Raw genomic sequence first — 21327 nt, forward strand, 5'->3', positions numbered from 1 at the left:
CCACAAATAGTTGACCCTCCTTTGTGCCTGGTTTATCATGGTATATTTTGTGCTGCCTCTATTGGAGTATTGGTTATATTGTTTGTCATTCATTTATTTCCCTGTTTGGTTTCCCTACTAGATTGTGAGTTGCTTCTGTTTTTCAGTTTCGAGAAAGGACAATCCTCGGGCCGAGAAACAGCAGCTACATCCTTCTTTGAAACTTGAGAGCAGAGAGCAATAACTTATTCTTATCTGCTCTCCATCATAATGCCCAAAGCCAGGCACATAGATGGCTTGCAACAATTTATTCCTTGGATTAATTATTGAGCCACTGATTAATCAATGGTTTGCTGCCTGCAGTCATGCACTGCTTAATAATAGGGATATGTTCTGAGAAATGAGTCTTTAGACTTTTTTGTTTTCGTACAGACATCATAGAGTACATTTTCACAAACCTAGATGGGATAGCCTACTACACACTTAGGCTATATTCTATAGCCTGTTGCTGCTAGGCTACAAGCCTTATAGCATGTTGATGTACTGATTACCATAGGCAATTGTAACACAATGGTATTTGTGTATCTAAACATAGAAAAGGTACAGTAAACATATAGTACAAAAGATTTTTTTAAACGGTATACTTGGATAGGGCATTTACCATGAATGGAACTTGAAGGACTGGAAGTTGCTCTGGGTGGTGAGTCAGTGAGTGAGTGGTGAGAGAATGTAAAGGCCTAGGACATTACTGTACACTACTGCAGAGTTCATTAACACTGTACACTTAGGCTACACTAAATTTATTAAAACTATTTTTCTTTCTTCAATAATAAGTTAACCTTAGTGAACTGTAACTTTTTTACTTTATAAACTTTTAAATTTTTTGACTTCTTGACTCTTGAAATAACACTTAGCTTAAAACACATTGTACAGCTATACAAGAATATTTTCTTTATATCTTTATAAGCTTTTTTCTATTAGTTTTTTTTTAACTTTTTCAACTTCTTAAAATTAAAAATGAAGACACAAACAGACACATTAGCCTAGGCCTAAACAGGGCCAATATCACTGTTTTCCACCTCCACATATTGTCCCTCTGGAAGGTCTTCAGGGGCAAAAACACATATGGAGCTGTCATCTCCTACGCTAACAATGCCTTCTGGAATACCTCCTGAAGGACCTGCCTGAGACTGTTTTACAGTTAATGTTTTTAAGTAGAAAGAGTACAGTCTAACATAACAATGAATAGTACAGTAAATACATGAACCCATAACATGGTAATTTGTTATCAAGTATTTATCATCAACTATATAAAGTATTAGGCACTGTACATGGTTGTGTGTGCTATACCTTCATAAAACTTGCAGCACAGTATGGCCACTAACACGAGTAATGTGTTGCACTACAATGTTGTGACTGCTACTATGTTACTAGGCAATAGTAATTTTTCAGCTTCCTTATAATCTTACAGGACCACCATCATTATATGCAGTCAGTCATTGACCAAAACATCATTATGCAGTGCGTGACTATATTTATTTGACATTTAGTCTGGGTCATTGACTCAAATGCCTATAAAACACACATACACACACATATATCCCTCACACTCTAGCTTCTGCAAGTACGGGAACCCTCAGCCTTCGTTCTCAGAAAAAAAGCCCCAGAGATTACCATTATGCATACTGATTTGCACACAGACCCATCTGGAAGAAAGTTTGAGATTGGAAGTGGGTCACTGATAGGGTGAGTAGATGAGCAGACTTTCTAAAGAGATGTCTTAAGGTTCTTACCTCACTTCTCTGCAGTATGAGATGGGTGACCTCTCAACTCAGCCACTACTAAAAGGTAAGCCTTTGTGTCATCTCGGAGATGTCTCATAAGTTGCCAACCCATTTGTAGAAAATTAAGGAAAAGTGCATTATTTTTACTCCCAGATAAACTCGTAAATATTTTGCTTTTTATATTATTCAAGAAACTTTGCAACATTTCCCCTCATCATGTATAATCTAGAGTCTCCAAAGGCTGTAGACCTTTCCCCCCAAGATCCCTGCATTTTTTTGTGACAGGCTGGGGCTTAGATGTTCCAGGCTTTTCACCGGACTGTCTTCTTGGGAGGTCAGGCCAACAGGGGTCTTTAACTAAGATGAAGGATGGGTTGATGGAACTGGTCACTCACAGTTCAGCTCTGAAGCCCAATTCACACTCAACTAATCACAAGTGGCTGATGTTGAGGAGCGGAGAGGGGTGCAGCTGGTACTTCCTGATCTGAGGATGGCTCTTAGAACCAGGGAACTATCCAGTCTCTCAGGATGATTCAGTGGTCCTGAGAGCTTTGATAATACATTTCAATTTGGCCTATCACTGACATTTGGGTGATTTTGCAAGTTCTGAGCCAGAAGAAAAATAAAGAATGGTTGTCAAAGTTGGAATTTAAAATGGTGGGCCATTTCAACTTGGCATACTTGTCCATAGTGCGTATAGTAAAAAAAAAAAGAAAAGAAAAAAAGTTATTTTAATACCTGGATAGTATATTCTTTCCAGAGCAGCTTGCCATTCTCTGAACCAGTGGCTTCCGTTAGCCTCCAATGCTTGCAAAACATTGATTTAAAATGACGTTTTTCATGTTAACACAGTATCAATGTGTAAGGAGTAAACTTACAGGCCGTTTTTATAATTTGAGATTATCTTATTTAAGTAAGAAACTTACAATTATCTCATTTATCCTAGGAGAAAAAAATAGCTTCCCCCCCACCACCCATGTCTGGTTAGTATGATAAATTATTTTGCTTTAAATAAGAAAAATGAAAGTTTATAGAAAATATATAAAAGGAGATAGGACCGGGCGCAGTGGCTCACACCTGTAATTCCAGCACTTCGGGAGGCCGAGGCGGGCAAATCACGAGGTCAGGAGGTCAAGACCATCCTGGCTAACATGGTGAAACCCTGTCTCTACTAAAAATACAAAAAATTAGCTGGGCATGGTGGTGGGTGCCTGTAGTCCCAGCTACTCAGGAGGCTGAGGCAGGAGAATGGGGTGTACCCGGGAGGCGGATCTTGTAGTGAGCCGAGATCGTGCCACTGCACTCCAGCCTGGGCAGCAGAGTGAAAAAAAAAAAAAAAAAAAAAAAAAAGATATAAAAGGAGATAAATCTTTGGGAGGCCAAGGCGGGTGGATCACTTGAAGTCTAGAGTTCCAGACCAGCCTGACCAATATGACGAAACCCCATCTCTACTAAAAATACAAAAATTAGCCGGGTGTGGTGGCATGTGCCTGTAATCCCAGCTGCAGTAAGCCAAGATCGTGCCATTGCACTTCAGCCTCCAGCCTGGGAAATTAGAGCAAAACTCGGTCAAAAAAAAAAAGGAGATAAATAATGCTCCAGGAAAAAGCAAATAGAATTACTAAAGGGAAGAAGAGGCAGGAAAAGAAAGAAATTTGGAAACAGACTAAAAGATTCACTTGTCCTCAAATGAAAGATCTTTCATCAAGAAAAATGAAGAATTATCAGACTTTAGTTATATAAAACACACAGGGTTAAGGGAAATGCTCATGTTTACCAATCCCAGAACATTAGAAATACTTTAAAAGAAATACCGTTTTTCATATTTGTGCATATTTGAGGGTCTCAGAACCCCAAAATGACCTTGGCAGTAAATACAATTTAAACAGGAAATCAAAGATGGCAAATATATAATATGTATTTCACTATTTCCATTTCTATACCCATAGCAGACATTATCAAGTGATCAGGCGGCTATTTCCAACTAGATGGATGCACTCTGAGATCCTTTTCAGTAGATGGTCCTTAAGATGAAATCCTCCTGCTGTCTCTGCTACTGAAAGCGTGATCTTTAGAACACCAGCATGGGCATGACATGAGAACTTACTCGGAAAGCAGAATCTCAGCCCCATTCTAGACCAACTGAATCTGAATCTGTATTTTAGCAAGATCCCCAGTGATTCTTAGGCATATTAAGGTTCAAGAAGTTCTGGAGATGCACTGAATGCATGATATATTCATTAGGGCAGAAGATCTCAAGTTTTAGTATGCATCATAATCACTAGGTTGAACACTATTGAAACACAGATTGCTGGGCCCCATCCCCAGAGCTTTTGGTTCAATAGGTCTGGGTGGGGTTTTCAAACAAGTTTCCAGGTAATGCTCCTGCAGCTCCAGGGACCACACTTTGAGAACCACTGCATTAGGGCCATGGGAATACTTTGGAATATCTCCCTGATCTTTAGAAGCTGAAGATTGTGATATCTTTCCACAAATCTTGGTACACTGGTCAGAACTTCAGGGCAGGCAAAAGAGTCCCAAAGTTTATAACATAATATTTCGTATGTCCTTATGTTCCTAAATCTAAAAGACCATCTCTCCTTCTTGAGGGTCGATGCATCATTCAATCAATATAGATTTTGGGTAGCTATTCTGTCCACAGCTTTATGCTCCATACTGAGAAGATCTAAAGAAAGTTAAAACACAGCTCCTAATTCCAAGATGTTTATTCTCTAAGATGAAAATGAATGCATGAAACAATAAATAACAGGTTAAATAATGGGAGACAACAGTATGGGAGGTGGCATCAGATGGCAAAGGGCAAAGTGTTAAGCAAGTAGCATGAATGACGTGTGACTTGATTTCAGAGAGAGGGGGAGGATAACTGAAACAGACATAGACAGGGCCGTGCATTTCAGCCTAACTAGAGTAGAAAGTTGCTGCCTAGAATAGCTAAGAAGGTGCCTTCTCATTTCTTAATGCTTCAGAGGTTAAGACTTTGATGTTTCCTCTGGTCTGAGATCTTTGTCACTTTGGGCCACTATAACAAAAATACCATAAACAGGATGGCTTAAACAACAAACATTTATTTCTTACAGTACCAGAGGCTGGAAGTCTGAGACTAGGATGCCAACACGGTATCAGGTTCTTGGTAAGGGCCCTCTTCCTGGTCCACAGAAGACTGCCTTCCGCGTCCTCACAAGGCAGAAAGAAAGCATCTCTCTCCTGTCTCTTCTAATAAGGGTGCTAATCCTATCATGAGGGCTCCACTGTCCTGACCTTATTACCTCCTGAAGTTCCCCACCTCCTAATACCATCACATTGGGGATTAGGGGTTTAACATGAATTCAAGGGGGACATAGTTAATAGCATCTGAGTTATTCTAAATCAATGCTATCAGCACTGAAGATCAGGCTACAGGGTGGGCACAAAGTGTCCTGGAAACAAAGAAGAAAGATAAATAGTTTATAAACAGAGATGACTTTGGGGGAAAGCAGCAGTAATTTAACAACAGGGAAAATAAAACCTAGCTTTTATTGGTCTCCTACATTGCCAGGTACTTGTGCTAAATGACTGTCATGCACCAACCATCTCATTTAATCCAAACAACAGCTCATTAGGTAAATGTCGTGAAACCTCCACCTTACTACATGTGAAAACAGAGGCTTTATAAGGATGCATGTAAGCTTAAGTAACTTGCCCAATTCTAATCCAAGCAGTTCTACAGGGTGGGAGGCTCCTCATTCACAAATCGCGAAGTCTGGCCTGCCTGATCATCTCTCAGTTTCCTTCTTATTCTCAGACACTTTGAGTCAGCGAGGAAACCACAGAGCAACCCAAACAGCGAATTCGAGTCCAGGAACCTGTTGGGGCCAGTGCGTCCCAGGCGCGGACAGGGAGAGGCTCCATGAAACGCAGCAAGGTTTGGCCAGAGCCTGCCGGGGTCATGGAGCCTCTCCCGGCTTCTTCAGGCCACTCTAATTACAGAGTCTGTGGTAGGTTGCGTGGAGGAGCTGTCTCAGGGCGGGAAGCTTCCCTGCGTATTGTATTTGCCTATAAATACTTCAAATAGTTAAGTGAAATGCGCAGCCTTTGAAAACTGGAGAGGAAGCCGTTGGGAGGCCCCCCGCCCGGCCCGCCTGGAAGAGCAGGCAGAGAAATGGCTGGCGCGCTCTTAACGCGGGAGACGAGCTTCGGCCCTGCCCAAGCCAGATGGGGGCAGCGAGGCTGCGGGCGTGACTCCGGAAGACTCAAACCGTTAAGGTGACCGGAGCAATTTGAAAAAGGAAACAAACTTCCCTCGAGCCGTGCCCGCGTGGCTCTGGGGCGGACGGTTGCGCTCGAAAGGGCATTTTTCAAAAGAAGGGTTTCAGGGACGCGGGGGTGTCGGCCCCTAGGGAGGCGCGCGGCCGGGGCAGTGCCGCAGAGCGGCCACCAGCCCGCTTTGTACTCGCGGCCAAGCGCGGCCCCAGAGTTTCCGCGGCGGCCAGAGTTGAGGCCACGCCCTCTTTGCAGTGAGACCCGCGGCCGCTGATTGGCGCACCGTGGACCAATGGGCGCGCCGGGGCGGCCCCGGCTGTCAGCGCGCGCCGCAGCAGCGCCGGCCGCAGCCTGTCCTCCCCTGCGCTGAGCCCCGCAGCCAGCGCAGCCTTCCCGGGAAGCGCGGCGGCCGCTCCCGAGCGCAGCCCTGCCCGGCCCGCCAGCCGCTCGTCCCGGCGCCCGCGCCCCGCGGCCACAGCCTTGCCGCGCTCTAGCGCACGGAGCGTGTGCAGACCCGCAGGCGCTAAGGTGCTCTCAGTCCGGGGTTCTTCTGGGCAGCGGTGACTGTTACCCCAAGAGAGACCTTTCGGGGGTTCTCGCCGAGCCTCTGCTGCGTCGCGGGTGACACTGCGGTGCTCGCGAGCAGGGCGGCAGCTGCCTCTGGGTGGAGACGTCTTGGGACCCTTGCGCCCTTCTCTCCTTCCTTGGCTGCTCTCTCCTTTCCTTCCTTGGCTGCTCCCTCTTTCTCCCGCCGGCTCACACCCTTAGCCTCCGGAACGGGACTCGTGGGGTCGTCGCCGCCTCTGTCTCTTCCAAAGGGGCCTCCTCACTTCGGAGATGCAGTGACAAGTTAATATGGGCGTCCAAGCCTCTGTTTCCCAGGAGGAAATTTGCAAGAGGCGGCAGCCCTTGAGCGCCCAGAGCTCTTGAAAGGCCACCCAGGAGAGGTGTGAGACCCGGCTGCAGCATCCGTCCAGGTGGGACCCGCTGAGCGCCGTGGCCAGTCCCCCATTCCCATCCCGGCACCCCAAAGGCGCGCTCGCCCGATTGCTTCGAGTTCCCCGACTTGGGGATTTTTTTTTAGCCGCTGGTGGTGGGCGCCTAGTGGGCTAAGGCCCGGCGCCTGCTCTGCTACCCGCGCTGCCTTTAGCGGTCGCCCCCGCCGCCGCTGCCAGGGACGTGCTGGGAAAGCCCAAGCCCCGGGAGAAGATGCCGGCCATCCTGGTCGCCTCCAAAATGAAGTCGGGACTGCCCAAACCCGTGCACAGCGCCGCGCCCATCCTGCACGTGCCCCCGGCCCGGGCCGGCCCCCAGCCCTGCTACCTGAAGTTGGGAAGCAAGGTGGAGGTGAGCAAGACCACCTATCCTAGCCAGATCCCCCTGAAATCGCAGGTGCTACAGGGGCTGCAGGAGCCAGCGGGGGAGGGGCTCCCGCTGCGGAAGAGCGGCTCGGTGGAAAACGGGTTCGATACCCAGGTGAGAGGTGCCGTTTGCCGGGGTACTGTTCTGGGAGGATGGATGAATAGTTCTTTCGGGATGGTGTGGGAGAAAGGGCTACCATGTGGTCAGGGAAGGGAACCATTCCCCTAAGGTCGGCAGGTTGGGGGATGCGCGAGGAGAGTGGGCCGGCCAGTGGGTGTGGCGCGGGTGCCAGAGGTTTGCCTAAAGAGCTCTTCGAGACCTGGGATGGCGGGCACGTCTGCAGCATCTTCCTGGGGAGGAGGAAAGGTCGGGATGTTCTCAAAAAACGTGTGCATCGCTGGAAATGTGAGGTCCTGCATGTTGAGGTCTTGGCCCTAAGAAGCCAGTATCCGCAGCAGCAGCTGTGTGTCTGTCTGGCGGTTCCGCAGAGATTCTGTTCCGGACAGGGAATGATCTGAGGCCCCACTGGGTTCGACGCCCACTAGCCTGGCTGTAAGATCCAGGAAGAAAAGGGGGTCGCGGGTGGCAGTGAACCTTCTCTCCCCTTGGCTTGAAGATGACCTGTCCCTGCCCCATCCTGCGGGGTGAAGGGATTCCGGGCAAGGTGCTAGGACTGCGGTACTAGTGCACCAGCCGAGGCCGGCAGCTGGAGACTCCTAGCGCCTTGGCTGGCTGTTGCGGTGGGGGTGGGGGTGGAGGTGGCTGCCTCAGAATGGCGGCCGAAGCTAAGCCCCTCCTTCCTGGGTGGTAGATCCTGGTGTTGGTAGCCCGAGTGATGGGGAGTGGGGATGGGAGATGGCTTGAAGAGAATTGGTGACTCCTACCTTTCCAGACAGAGCCTGCATCACTTAATTCGTCTGGGTGACAAGCCCTGGCCGTGCAATCTCTTTTACAGAAATTAGCAAGGGCCAATCAGGTTCTCTTGGTCCTCCCCGCTCCATTTCCCCCTTCTTCTGGTAGGAGGGGGCTATATTTTCTTGGCAGTCAGTCAGCAGGGACTTTTGGGGACAGGCCGACCTGACGGATGTGACTGTCGGGTTAGGAGAGGCGGGAAGCCAGAGGGAAGGTGGTTTGGGGCTGGTGTCAGGAAAATGGCAACAGACCAGCTGACCTTTTTGGCACATACTTCCCTGCTGACACCGTCTCCACCTTCTCCTGGAGCTTTCTCTGATCAGAGGCTAGAGCTCAACACATTCCTAGGCTTTCTGATGCGCGAACTGGAGCTGAAGCTAATTGTAAGCAGACTTTTGGAACTCTGGGCTGGAGAAGGCCCTCAAAGCAGATTAAGCTCCCACACCAGGCTGATAAGCATGCCCCTTGCTGCTGCACTTGCTAAACATTTTTGGAAGCTGACAGGTTTGAGTGATGGTGTGTGGGAGGAAGGCAAGATTTCCTCCAGTGCTCCGGGGGCCTGCCTTTGTGAGGGTTTTGTGCTCTGCTCTTCTTCTGTTGTTAGGTACAGGATTTGTCCAGTGGGCTCTGCAATGGGGGTGAGCACCAGGGTACACTTCTGCATGGGATTTCCCTTCATCCATGGAGGTGGGATTTATGAGGTGTAGTGAGCAGTCGGTGGGAGGTCAGTACAGTGACTCGGGACTAGAGGTGACACATACCCTCGAGCCTGATGAGGAGCACCCGAGGAATGAGAGGGAAAGTCCATGCTGGGATTGTTCATATCCAGGCAGCTGTTCTGCCTTTGCCCGTTTGACCCTTCATTTAACAAACAGTGTCAGAGGACTGGCAGTGCATAGGCTCTGGAAAGGTGATTCATCACCCTCTCCGTGAAAAAAAAAAAATGTTCTTCAGCTTCTCCCTCAGGAGCTGGAACAGTCCACTTCCCTCAAGACTTTGCTTCCCTCTTTTGCCCTTGGTCAATAATCCCCCCATTTCACTTCTCTGCCTCTCAGTGGGCTCTTGTATACTGATGGTGAGCACAGTTTGGATGGACTGCTAAGGAAATTGGCCACTTCCAGTGCACTACCCTGATTTTTACCTGCCTGCCCTCCTTTGCCAGTGCCCAGGGGTTCTGGGGGGTCTTCCCTGTGGCAGATCCCTGTCTGCACAGCTGACATCAAAGTGATTTTGGCCAATGGGATTTTACCTTCTTTGCCAGGGCTTCTCCCACTGTCTGCCTGATATGGTACCCATTCCCCCTCCAAAAGAGTCTCTTGGTTGTGGCATGAGGACTGTGTCTGACTGGCCATGTGGTAGTTTCCAGGTCCCAAATCTGGTATATATTATTAGAAGATACTCAGGAAACAATGAATTAAATGGCAAATGCTCTCTTGGGGTCTCTGACTCCCCTTTTATTCAGGGGATTTTTGGCAGGAGGTTGGGTTGTGTAGTGGCTGATAACACAGGTTTTAAAGTCAGATGGGTATCGCTGGTGTCTTGTGTCTGTCATATACTAGCTAGGTGACCACCTTGATTAACTTCTTTGGGCTTTAGTGTTCTCATCTATTAAAAAATGAGCATGAACAACCACTAGAATTGTGAACATTAAGAAAAAGAACGTAAAGTGTTCAGTGCAGTGTCTGGCAAATAAGGAACACTTAATAAAAGTAGCTATTTATATTGCTAACCTAAGAGATAGGGCATGCTGAATCAAGATTAATAGCCCCTAAATGAGAAAAGATATGGCTTATTCTCTCAAGACCCTGGAAAGGTATCAATCTGTTCCAAGGATTTGTAGAACATCTATCACCTTTCTAGTACAGTACCAGGCAGAATGGGAAGATGAGGGAAGGGCATGTCCACTTTCTGAGTGCCTGATGGGTGAGGCTCTTTACATATAATCTCATTTCATCTTTACAGAAACACTTAAATCAGGTCTGATACATCCATTTTCTATGACAATAACAATATAGTAACAATAATAACAATGCTAATAATGGCCAAATCCTTATATGTCACTTCCTATGTGCCAGGAATTGTGCTAAGGACTTTACATTAAAAACTAATTTTATTCTTATCACAATCAAATGAGATAAATGTTATTATCCCCATTTTACACGTATGAAAACTGAGGCAAAGACCAGTTTGGTAACTTTGTGAGTAGCAGAGGTAGAATTAGAACTTGGCCAGTCTGGAACTAGATCCCATGCCTTTAACCATGGTATTGTACAGGGAGAACCACAGAGACTGTCTTAGAACTTGCAGGCCCTGACTTATAAGACCACTGCTGTAACCACTGAGCTAGATGAGGCTTAGCAAGGTACAGCCACTTGCTCTGGGTCATCCAGGGTGGCAGGGCAGGGAGTCCAGCAAGGTTGGTCTGGCTTCGAGGCCTGCGGTCTTCCCACTCTTCATTGCTGTCTTTTTCCATCATGCTCTGGCAGATCTACGAGGCAAACAGGACATGGCCTGGGCCTTGGGGATTTTATAATCTAGTTGGGAGGCATAACTGATGTACACAGGGCAACAGGGCACAACACAGGGAGGCCTCAGAGGCATGCTTGGGGCTGGGTATCCAAGGTGCTCAAAGGATGGCTGGAGAAGTCCAGAGAGCCTCTGGAGGAGACAGAAGATGAGCTGAATTTTGGAGATGGGAAGGAGTGACTGGTGGGGAGGAGAGGAAGTCAGAATGAGTGTGATAGTGGAGAATGAAGAGCAAGGTCATGCAGTGGTACTGAGCAGTTGATGTTGCTTCATGCAACAAGTCATTGCTCCAGATCTGGCATCTTCCTTTTCAAAAGGTGATGAAGAGAAAGAACAAAGGCTTTGCAGCTGAAGGATTGGATTTGCATGTTGGCTTCCTGGTGGACCATCATTCTGAATGTGCAGGGTAGTTGTGAGAAGATCTGGAAAGGGTGTCCATTAAGGACCTGATTCAGATTCATAACAGATCATTGGGAAATGATGGTGATTATTATTATTAGCTTGGGGTTCAGAATATTCAATGTGGTAGTTACAGGGGAAAGGAGGCTATTCTGACACCTTGTTTTATTATGCAGCAACTCTCTTCAGCCAGTGACATCACATTGCCCCTAAACCTGCTCTTCATCTCCATCAAGTGTGAAAAGACCTAACTTAGCCAGCAAGTAGCTGTTAGGTACAGCCTTACTGTCACCCACCCTTCCTCCAGGCCCCTTACCTTGAGTCTCTCCCATAAACCTACAGCTGGTTCTCCCCTGCCCCCCACCCCTCCCGGTGGAGGAAACTGTGTTCTGCAGCAGCAGCACACCTCCCCTGAATTACCTTCCTGGGACTGAGATACCTGTGCCTTCCCCCAAGTCTGAACATTTATAGCATCTGCTCTGTTAACATGTGAATAAATTAGGACCATGTGCAGAGAGTTGTTTTAAAGACATGCTCTGTGTTTGTTCAGAAACTCTCTCTGGCTGACCTTCAGATAAGGAACATGCCTGAGCTATTTGAGGAGACGTTAGCCTATTTTTAAGAAGCAGTTGCAAGGAAACAAAGAAAAAATATATACATATATAAAATATTTTGATATTTCCTGTTTTTAGGAACTGGTGTTCAAGTTGCACCTAGTTTTTTTAAAAAAGTAATTAGAAGTGATTGAAATTCTCTGTGGGTGTTTTAGATGTTAAAAAAGAGAGCGTAGAGGAGGCCCCTGGGAAGAGAGCGCAGCTCCCAGCTTTACAACCTGTGGCAACTTTGCTCCATTGTGTTTTGATTAGAATCCTTGCTCCATCGTCAAAGTTGATTATGGATTTGATTAGTGCATTTTTCTGCTATTGTGTTACTCCCTTTCTTCTCCTTCTCAGTTCTTGGAGGGGAATGTATAGCATGGTTATCTGCCAACATGCAAGAATGTTTATGGTTCACATATTATTGCTTACTCCATGGGTTAATTTTCTAAAGACACTTTAAGGGTGGTACTGGTGGCTTATTCAGGGTAACATTACATGTGTATATATCTGTATATAAATACATCTACTTCTGGATATGTGTATGTATGCATATGTACACACACATACACAAATATATACACATGGAACAGCTTAAAGTATTGAGCACATATAAGCATACACACACATCAAAGGGGAGGCTGGAGGAGTTACGGCCCAAATTCTAGCTTTCAGAATAGCTAGGTTTGCTTTCCATTTCTCATTTTGTCTTCCTCTGTGACCAAGATCTGAAGCACCAAATCTGGGTCCCACATTATTTACTTATAAGATATAAGGGATGTAGCCTTCAGAGAGGTGTTTTCATGAGGCCCCAGTGAAACTCTTGGAACCATTCTGAAAAAGTCAAACCACCCAGCGAGATTTTGGCTTAAGGTCAGAAATTCTTAGTTCTCAGAATCTGCCTCAGCAGCAGGGAAGGGAACATTTATGGAGCATCTGCTATGTGCCAGGTAGTCTGCAGAGCTCTTTATATAGATATTATTTAATGTGAGGCACAAGAAGCTGGATAAAATGGAAAATGGTCTATGCATGTTGTGTGAGGAAGCAGAGGCCAAGGGAGGTTATCACTTGGAGGCAGTTTTATGTGGTAAATTCAACTTTATTGAGAGGTCAGAGTTTGCATCTAGGCTTTGGGCAAATTATAGAACATCCCTAAACTTCAGTTTTGTCATCTTTGAAGCAGAAATGGTGATGCTTATAGGTTGGGGGTGAGGGTTCAGTGAGATATTACAGATAGGTTCCTGAACACAGTGTATGGCACATACTAAGCTAGGAATATATAGTATTGCCTATTTTTGTTACCTAAGGTCAGATCCAAGTTTGGAAACTATGTCTGCCTCGTTCCAAGCTCACGTTCTTTCCACGCTGCCTCTCTGCCTCCCAAGTACACAGCTGATTACATGAAAAGACAGACGGCTTGCACCATGAAAGTGGAGAGCATAGCAGGGCTTTGGTTAGATGAATGGGTAAATTAAGAACAACGCCATCCAAAGAAGTCATATCTCGAGTTGTTAACTGAAACCTTCATAGGTTGGTCCCAGACATGCTGTCTTTATAACAGTAACCAAGCTAAGGGATCTGCTACAAACCAAACTTGTGGAAAGCTTCCTTTGTACAACCAGTCTGAACTGGCACTGTAGAGGTGGTTGAGTGGAGTCAGCCAATCTGAGGGCCTAGCCCAGGACAGGACCAAGAATGGAACATTCTCATTGACTGGGCTTCTTAATGGTTCCTTATTGTTCTGAGGGCAGAAGGAAAGCCGTTTTTTTCTCCCAGCAGGCATGGTTGTAATGAGAGCTGGACCTTGTGATCAGTTGGCCATTAAGGTGCCCCAAGGCATGGCCAGCTGCCCAGTGGTGCTTTACCAGTAACCACGGGCCAAATTCAATGGCTATTCTGTCTCTTGGTCACATTTTGCAAAGAGATGGACAATGTATTCCTAGAATGGCTTGGGCAGAATGGGCCATGTGATTTTGGGAACAAAACTTAGCTAGGCTTTTTGTGCTTTAATCTACACAAGACAATAGTGGGTGACACAAAGGTTTTTGCAGGAACCCCCATTCGCCCACACAGAACCAGAGAATGACTCATGGCTTAGTGCCCCCTTTCCCAGGGAATACAGATCCTCTCTTGTGTTTTGCAAACAATGGGCCCCCAGCCTCAGAATATTTTGCCTCTTCTTCCAAGTGAAACCTCAACACCTTCAGTGAATTTTGGGTTATTCCAATCCCTCCATTCATCTTGGTGGGACAGAGGATAGGGTAGAAATGGGGTTTTAGTCAAGATAATTGTGATCCTACTTTCAGCGGTCTTTGGAAGCCTTTGAACAAAATTAGCTACTCATGGCAATGTGACACTTTAAAAATAATTATAATGCTAGTCATGGATATCGATTGAGCACAGCCTCTGTATCAGCATAATGCATAGCACCAGACATGTATCATTCATTTAATCCTCACAACATCCCATGAGGTAGATGTTACTTCCTGAAGAGAACTGGAAATGACCACTCTAGGACTTAGCAACTTTGGTTCTAATTCTGCCTCTTTAGTCACCTTGCTACATGACCTTCAACAAATCACATTTTCTTTCTGAGCTTCGGTAACGTCACCTATAAAATGGAGAGGATGGTACCTGCTGTACCTTCTTTGAAGTTACTGTGAAGATTAACACAGGTAATTATTGTGAACAAGGCACCTGTTTAAGCATCTTACACTTTAGGTAGCCCTTGAGGAAACCAGGGCTGACAGAGGTGAAGCTACTTTTCCAAGGAGCACAGCTGGTAGGTAGACCCAAATATTTGAATGCTTATCTGTTTGACCTTTGAAGTCAACCTTCTTAAATAGCAAGTGTGAAAGCACTTTGAAAAAATATCTGAAAAAATGTTGTTACTACTGAGTCTAAGTAAATCACTTTCAAATTTCCTTTAGCTTGGTAATACATATGCCATTTGACTCCTCCCCCTGCCCTACAGTTTGGAAATATTGAAAATACTCTTTCAATGTTAAATAAATATTAGTTGCTTAATCGTATTGGTTGAACCTTTTTGGGATGTTTAAAATTTCAAGTCCTCTGAGGCCGCAAGGCCCACTAAATATCACTGTTGAGTGTTAACTGGCTGGGCTGATTCTAGACGGAGGAAGGAGAAAATGAGAAGTTTGATTCAAAATCACTTGTTGGTATGAGGAAGCAATCAGATAAGTTTAGATTATGAATCATTATTTAAGACAACAGGCCAGGGATCTTCAAAAGTGTCAGTGTCATGAAAGACATAAAAAAGTTTTAAAGCAGGTGAAGGACTCTTCTAGAAAAGAGTACCAAAGCTATGACAACCAAATCCGATGAGAGATTCTTGAGTAGATCCTGGATGAGTAAAACCATAAATGCTACAAAGGTCATTTGGGAGAAAATTGGAGATATTTGATTGTAGATTGCATATTAGATAGTATTATTCTATCCATTTTAATGGTATTGGGGTTATGTAAGGAAATGTCCTTTTTCTTGGGAGCTATATGCTGAAATATTAGAAGGGAAGTATCTTGATGTCAGTAAGTAACTCTCAATTAGGAAAAATAAGGTGAGAATATCTGCAGAAAGAAGAAGAAAGAAAATGCAAAATGTTAACAACTGGTGAATCTAGGCAAAGATATATGTTCACGTCTTTCAACTTTTCTGTAGGTTTGAAATTTTTAAAAACAAAACTTTGGGAAACAAAACAAAGTCCTGCCTGAATAGTATTTGTCACCGATGCCCTTTATATTTATGAGAACATAAATGAAATAGGAGTGTGTGTGTGTGTGTGTACTCAAAATAGCCTGGCCAAATTTGTTTCATGAGGTTTAGGTTCTGGACTCTTTATCTTCTTTCTGGTATAGTGTGAAAACTTTGGCTTAATTCCTTGTTCTTTCATGAGAATGGTTGCTGACATTTTGTGGAAATAAATCACAAGATCCAGTTTCATCTGGTAATCTTTTGTAAAAATCTAAGGTGTTTCCAAGGTTGCAAATACAAAATAAATTTTTTAAATGAAGTAATTTTTTAAAAAAATTTAAAACCTCTGACTGAGCCCTACTGGTCTAGGCACTGAGAAGGTAAGGAGTATGATTGGAAGCAAGCTTTTCTCTTTTGCCCAACTGAATCCTCCCACTCTTTACCCATACAAAATCAGGTTTAGTGTTACCTCCTCCAGGAAGCCTTCTGCCACCACCATGGCCCTAATACAATGTCTCTTCTACATGTTCCATAGCCTGGCCATTAGCCCCTCAGCTTGGACTGTGATTGCTTATTTTGCTGGACCATGACTTCCATGAGGTCAGGGCTGTGTCTCTCCTGATTCCTGCTGGCACAGGATCCTGATTCCTGCTGGCACATAATAGGTTTTTAGTTAATATTTGCAGAAGAAAAGAAAGGTATGGGGAGATAAAAGAAAGCATTGGAAAACAGTAGTAAATAGATATTGAACTCGAGCTGTAGATGGATCTTGCAGAACTCCCTCTTAGGATGTGAACTGAGAAGGTCATGTGATGATGGGTGGCCAAGTGTAGGAGACAGAGACACAGAGTGGGCAACCTGAACACTGTCTGGAGCCAGCATCAAAGCTCTCCAACACCAGGTCTTAGGGAAACTTGCCTGGTCTGGCTGAGTAGAAGGCGGAGGCAGATTCCTTTGCACAAGGCTGTTTTTGATATCCAAACTCTCTGGCTGCTGCGATGGAAGAAGAGCTGTCAGGATGTGATAATGGCACTGCAGCAGACTGGAGGGGTTGAGAGGGAGAGAACACCATGGGCTTTGGCAAGTTTGGGCAGATTCCTGCCCCCCACCCCCAACCGCCCCTACCTTGGATGGAGGACCTGAGAAGGGTTCTGAGGGGGTTTTGGTTGGTTAGGAAAAGGAGAAGGTTTAGAAAAGCCTAGGATAGGACAGAGTTTCCAGGAACGGTGATCACAGCAACCATTTATGTGCCATTTCCTTACATAATCTCATTTAATCCTCAGACAAACTTTCTGAGCTGATATTATTGAACCTACTTTACCAGTAGGAAGAAAAATAGGAGTCAGTGAGAGGACTAGCCTTAGAGGAGTTCTGGGACTTTTTTGGGTCACACAGCTGGTATAGACAGTGGCAGGATTTGAACTGAGGTCTTTCTGATTCCCAAATCTGTGCTTTTAACCACTGCCTTCTTTTGCCAGTAATTGAAGGAGGCCTGAGTCCTATATGAGCTACTGCTTTAGATAATCAAACCTCCAGACCCTCGTCTGCTCAGAGCCTGCTCCCTGCTTCCTGGGTCTCGGCCCTTCTTGCTGCTTCCCCCTCGTTGGGGCCTTCTGTGCCTGTGCCAGCTTGTTGCCAGAGGCTCTGTGTTTATAGGATGAAGAGCCCTATTTGGCCTTTGCCCACATCCTGCTGCAATCTGGGCAGGATCTCCTTGTCCTACTGCTGTGGCTGCTGTCCCCCAGGTGACCCCCGTGCTGCCGGCCCAGCAGGGTCCATGTGCCTAACAGCTGGCAGGACCTTGTTCCTGTCCTCCTGCCACATGCTGGCTGCAGCTCTGCCGACAGTCCCCATTTCATGCTGATTTGCTTTGATTCTTTTCAGACCTGGGAGTGACGCATGTTTACTTCAAAATGTGTGGGCCACAAGTGTGCCAGAGCTGTCAGACCTTCCGGTGTGCAAGCTTTGATCGTTAGAAGACAAGCCTTGAAGGAAAAATCCTCCATTTAGGTGACAAAACCAGATTTAGAATAACCTGGCTTACTTGGGGTATCTGCTTAGTGATCTGTGCCTTTAAGTACCAGAGACTTAGGACATCTGAGCCAGAGGAGACCTGTGAGGCCATCTGTTCCCATAGCTCCATTGTACAGATGAAGAAACCATAACCCAGAGAGCGGTGTGACTTGCCTCCAGTCACCCAGCTCCAAAGGGCAGAGCAAAAACCAGAACCCAAGCCTTCTGTCTCTGGGCAAGTATTTTCATCTCAGTTAGTAATCAGATGTTCTGCTCTGAAAGGCCTGATAGCTTAAAGATTGGAACCAGCCCTGTGCTATATATTTTTTCCCCTCCTTCTACCAAGTAGTTAAAATGAGTATTTTTTTTTAAGAGACTGGGTGTCTCTCTGTCACCTAGGCTGGAGTGGCGTGACCATAGCTGACTGCAGCCACAAACTCCTGGGCTCAAGGGATCTTCCTGCCTCAGCCTCCCAAGTAGCTGGCATTACAGGTATGAGCCACCACACCTGGCCCAGAATGAGTGTTCTTAATTGCTTCATATTAGGAAGCTTCTGCACTTGGCTCAAAGAATCAGAAAAATAGGGCCTCTTTGTGGATGGTATAAGTGTGGCAATAGGCCACCACTGACCACCTCCCATAGTCCAGACACTTTACATACATTATCCCTTTTAAGTCTCACAAGGGGACTGGGGACATTTCATCCCCATTCTATGTATGAGGCTCAGAGGAGGTCAGTAACTTGACCAAGACCACATGGAGCCAGTACTGGGACTGTCTAATTTCAAGTCCATGTTCTTTCTATGCAGCCTCTTAGACCCTTGCTAGCTGGAAGCCAGAGAGACCTGGGTTAAGTTCCTACTTCCCCATTTATTTACCAGGAATCTCACCTTCCTAATGCTAGGGCGAGGCCTGGAGCACAGTAGGCACTTAAGAAATAGTTGTTGAACTGCAGCTTGTACAGATCTGCCCTGTCAAGCCTCAATTTCCCTGGGTGGTTATAGAATTTCAACACATTGTGCAAGCTAAAGCAGTTCATGTATGTAAAAGTGTGAGGTAGATCACTATTATTTACTGAGCACTTACTATGTGCTTGATATTCTAAGTATTTTATGTGGATTTTCCCATTTAATTGTCACAAAAGCAGTAACCACTGAGGTGGATACTTTTGTGACTGTTTCCATTGTACAGATGAACTGGAGCGGGTAAAGCATAAGCAACTTGCCCAAGGTCACACACCCAGTGAGTGGAGGCGCCAGGTCTGAAACTCAGGCAGTGACTGCAGACCTTGCCTCCTTCCCTACAGCATGGTCCTCCCTCAGTGCTGCTGCCCACTAAACCTAAGTCTAGTTGAGGGTGGGGAAGAGCGACACATGCAACTGAGGACACAGAAAGGGAAAGCAACTTGTTTAAGATCCCCCAGCAAGTGAGAGGTCATAAAACCCAGCAAAGACTTGCCATCTAAAGTAACATGGGGCCCTAGTCTTTCAAAAGTGTTCCCTCTCTAATGGAGAAGGACACAATATCCTGGACAGTACTCCTAAACTAGAGATGGTCACCAGGAATCCCGAATGCCTGGTGGACTCCATGGCTTTCCTCTTTGGTCCTTGCCTCTCACTCATTTGGGATCATTCCTTCTCTGGATTGCAGAGCAGAAACCAGAATAAATTTGACCTAGTCTCTAGAAATGTTTACCTGGCTAAAAATATGCCAGCTTTGTCATATTTTTAGCCACATTTAGATTTGAAGTAGATGAATTGCCCACACCCATGTATTAGGCATGAACCGTTGGTACATTTTGTAACAGGACCTGCTAGTTTTCCATTCCAAAGAACTGGAATTCAATCAGAAATTTGTCATTTGCAAATACCAACTCTCGCTACATTCCATTGCTGTTTTTAAGAGTGTCTCGTCACCTGGATTGGGAGGAAGCAGGCTATGGGCGAGGCCAGGCTGGCTGGGCTGCCTTGGTGCATTCCCCAGGTCTGGTGGCTTCTAATTGACCTCTGCCTGGCTCTGCCGAGGCCCTCGCCATTCTGCAGTGTGTTGCCTTTGGATTAGCATAAGGGCAGACAGGGTGCTTATTTTAGAACTGGAAGGAGAGGAGATATATCAATAAAAGAAATGGGAAAGGAAAAATCCCTTCAGTGGTTTAAAAATATCTCTTCCTTAACAGTCTAGATTATTTTATTTCTTAAAAACAACTAGTAATTTTCTCCTCTGAAACAGCATTGGAAAGAGAGGTGTGTCAGACTAAAAAAGGAGGGGGCTGCAATGGTGGCCTGTAGGTTTCACTGCCCTGTCCTGTTCCTATAGGATAGGTTATTTTCCCCAATCTCCCAAAGCCTTCCTATTGACTCTGGAACCTTAGAACTATATCACAAAGACTCTGTTTTCTTACCCCTTCATTTTGAAGATGAGGATGCCACGCCTCAGGACCTTTGCGCTTGCTGCTCTTCCTACATGGAATGTCTTCCCCAGATACCAACAGCACTCACTCCCTTAGCTCCAGTTCTTTGCTTTGATGTTACCTTATCAGAGAGGTGCCTTTCCTGAGTTTAGAACTGACTCTGAGCTGCCCACAGTAGAATGTGGGAATCAGGGTTGCCAACAGGCACGATTCCACTTCGTTTTCAGTTTTTCTTTTTTCTTTTTCTTTTCTACCCACTTTTTGTGAACTAAACACTTGCTAACAAAAGTATGGTCTGTGGCCTCGTTGTAATGGCATCACCTGGAAGCTTGTCAGAAATGCAGAATCCCAGGCCTTGCCCCAGACCTGCTGAATCAACATCTGTATTTTAATAAGATCCCAGATGACATATACAGAAATGAAAGTTTAAGAAGCAGAAGAGCATTTATGCCCTCAAGCCCTTCAGAAGAAGAATCTAAGAGAAACCCCATCCCACAAAGTACTGTCACCACCTCTGTCTGGAGGCACAGGCCCAACTGCCTCAAATAACCCCTATGGTTGAAGATGGGAGGGATGGACGGAGTCACCCTAGAAGAGGGCCTCATAAGACAGACTTCCAGAATCCGTAGCTACTCTGTTTCTTACATCTTTCTCATGTTGCTTAGGGTAATTCACCTGCACACTGGGCTTTGTAGCTAATGTTTGGTCACCATGACCAGAGACTGTTATCTACTTGGTAGCTGCAGAGGGAAGGGAAACCCAGTCTTTAACCTGGGAGTGCAGCAGTAATTAGAGGGCCTCGACTCCCCACTCTGCTAGGTATGCCTGGGCTGGTTGAGATAGCACCTTTCAGGAGCTGGAGGCAGTTCTATCCAGCACGTCTCACAAATGGCTGTGAATGCCTCTCTAGATCCTTCAGCAAAGACAGGTCAGCTATTCCCACAGTCTGAATAGAAACCAACTCCCACAGTCCTTTGCTGTTTGGAAATCTTCCAATTCTTGAGTGCCCCAAATCACATTGCATCATTCTAGCATGTGGTTATGTAGGAGCTAGGATGCTTCCCAGGGCACCAGTGGGAGGGGCTCACTCCCTCTCCATTCCCTTGTCTAATGCTCAGGGAAGCCCTCTCAATGGGCAGGTGCTGTGCAAATGTAATCTGCCTGTGGAGGCATTTCTTTCAATCACCCCGCAATTCTGCATTGATTTGGGGAAAGCCCACATGATAAGAGCAGAGCAGAATAACTGAGCTCCTGAATTAGGCTGCTTGATGAAATTATTGTCTAATGCTGATGTTGGAGCCTTTTTCCCTTGTTCTGTGTAAATCAGGGCTATTTTAAAGCTGTCACATGATCACTGATGCCATAGAAACTGCCTG

General features: G+C 45.8%; 2 protein-coding genes across 8 annotated transcripts in view; one reads left to right on the forward strand and one right to left on the reverse strand.

The window, feature by feature from the left end:
- Nucleotides 1-21327, forward strand: part of NAV2 (neuron navigator 2) — a 773799-nt gene that overhangs the window by 361374 nt on the left and 391098 nt on the right. For 4 of the 7 annotated variants that reach the window (XM_030829724.1, XM_030829718.1, XM_030829720.1 and 1 more), the window contains exon 1: nucleotides 6781-7499. The exons of 1 other annotated variant lie outside the window; for it this stretch is intronic. In XM_030829724.1, the coding sequence (XP_030685584.1) occupies nucleotides 7233-7499 (267 nt within the window). In that variant the 5' untranslated portion in view covers nucleotides 6781-7232. Of the gene's footprint in view, nucleotides 1-6376; nucleotides 7500-21327 lie in introns of those variants that run through there. 2 more of the 7 variants (XM_030829719.1, XM_030829721.1) reach the window with 1 other exon arrangement.
- On the reverse strand, nucleotides 4472-7041 carry LOC115838642. Its single transcript, XM_030829708.1, has 2 exons — nucleotides 7008-7041; nucleotides 4472-6786 (listed from the first exon to the last, which is right to left on the reverse strand). Exons 1-2 carry the CDS (start codon nucleotides 7039-7041, stop codon nucleotides 6119-6121), a joined length of 702 nt encoding a protein of 233 aa, XP_030685568.1. The 3' UTR covers nucleotides 4472-6118.

This window comes from Nomascus leucogenys, chromosome 15 (assembly GCF_006542625.1).
Source record: "Nomascus leucogenys isolate Asia chromosome 15, Asia_NLE_v1, whole genome shotgun sequence".
NCBI classification, from domain to species: domain Eukaryota; kingdom Metazoa; phylum Chordata; class Mammalia; order Primates; family Hylobatidae; genus Nomascus; species Nomascus leucogenys.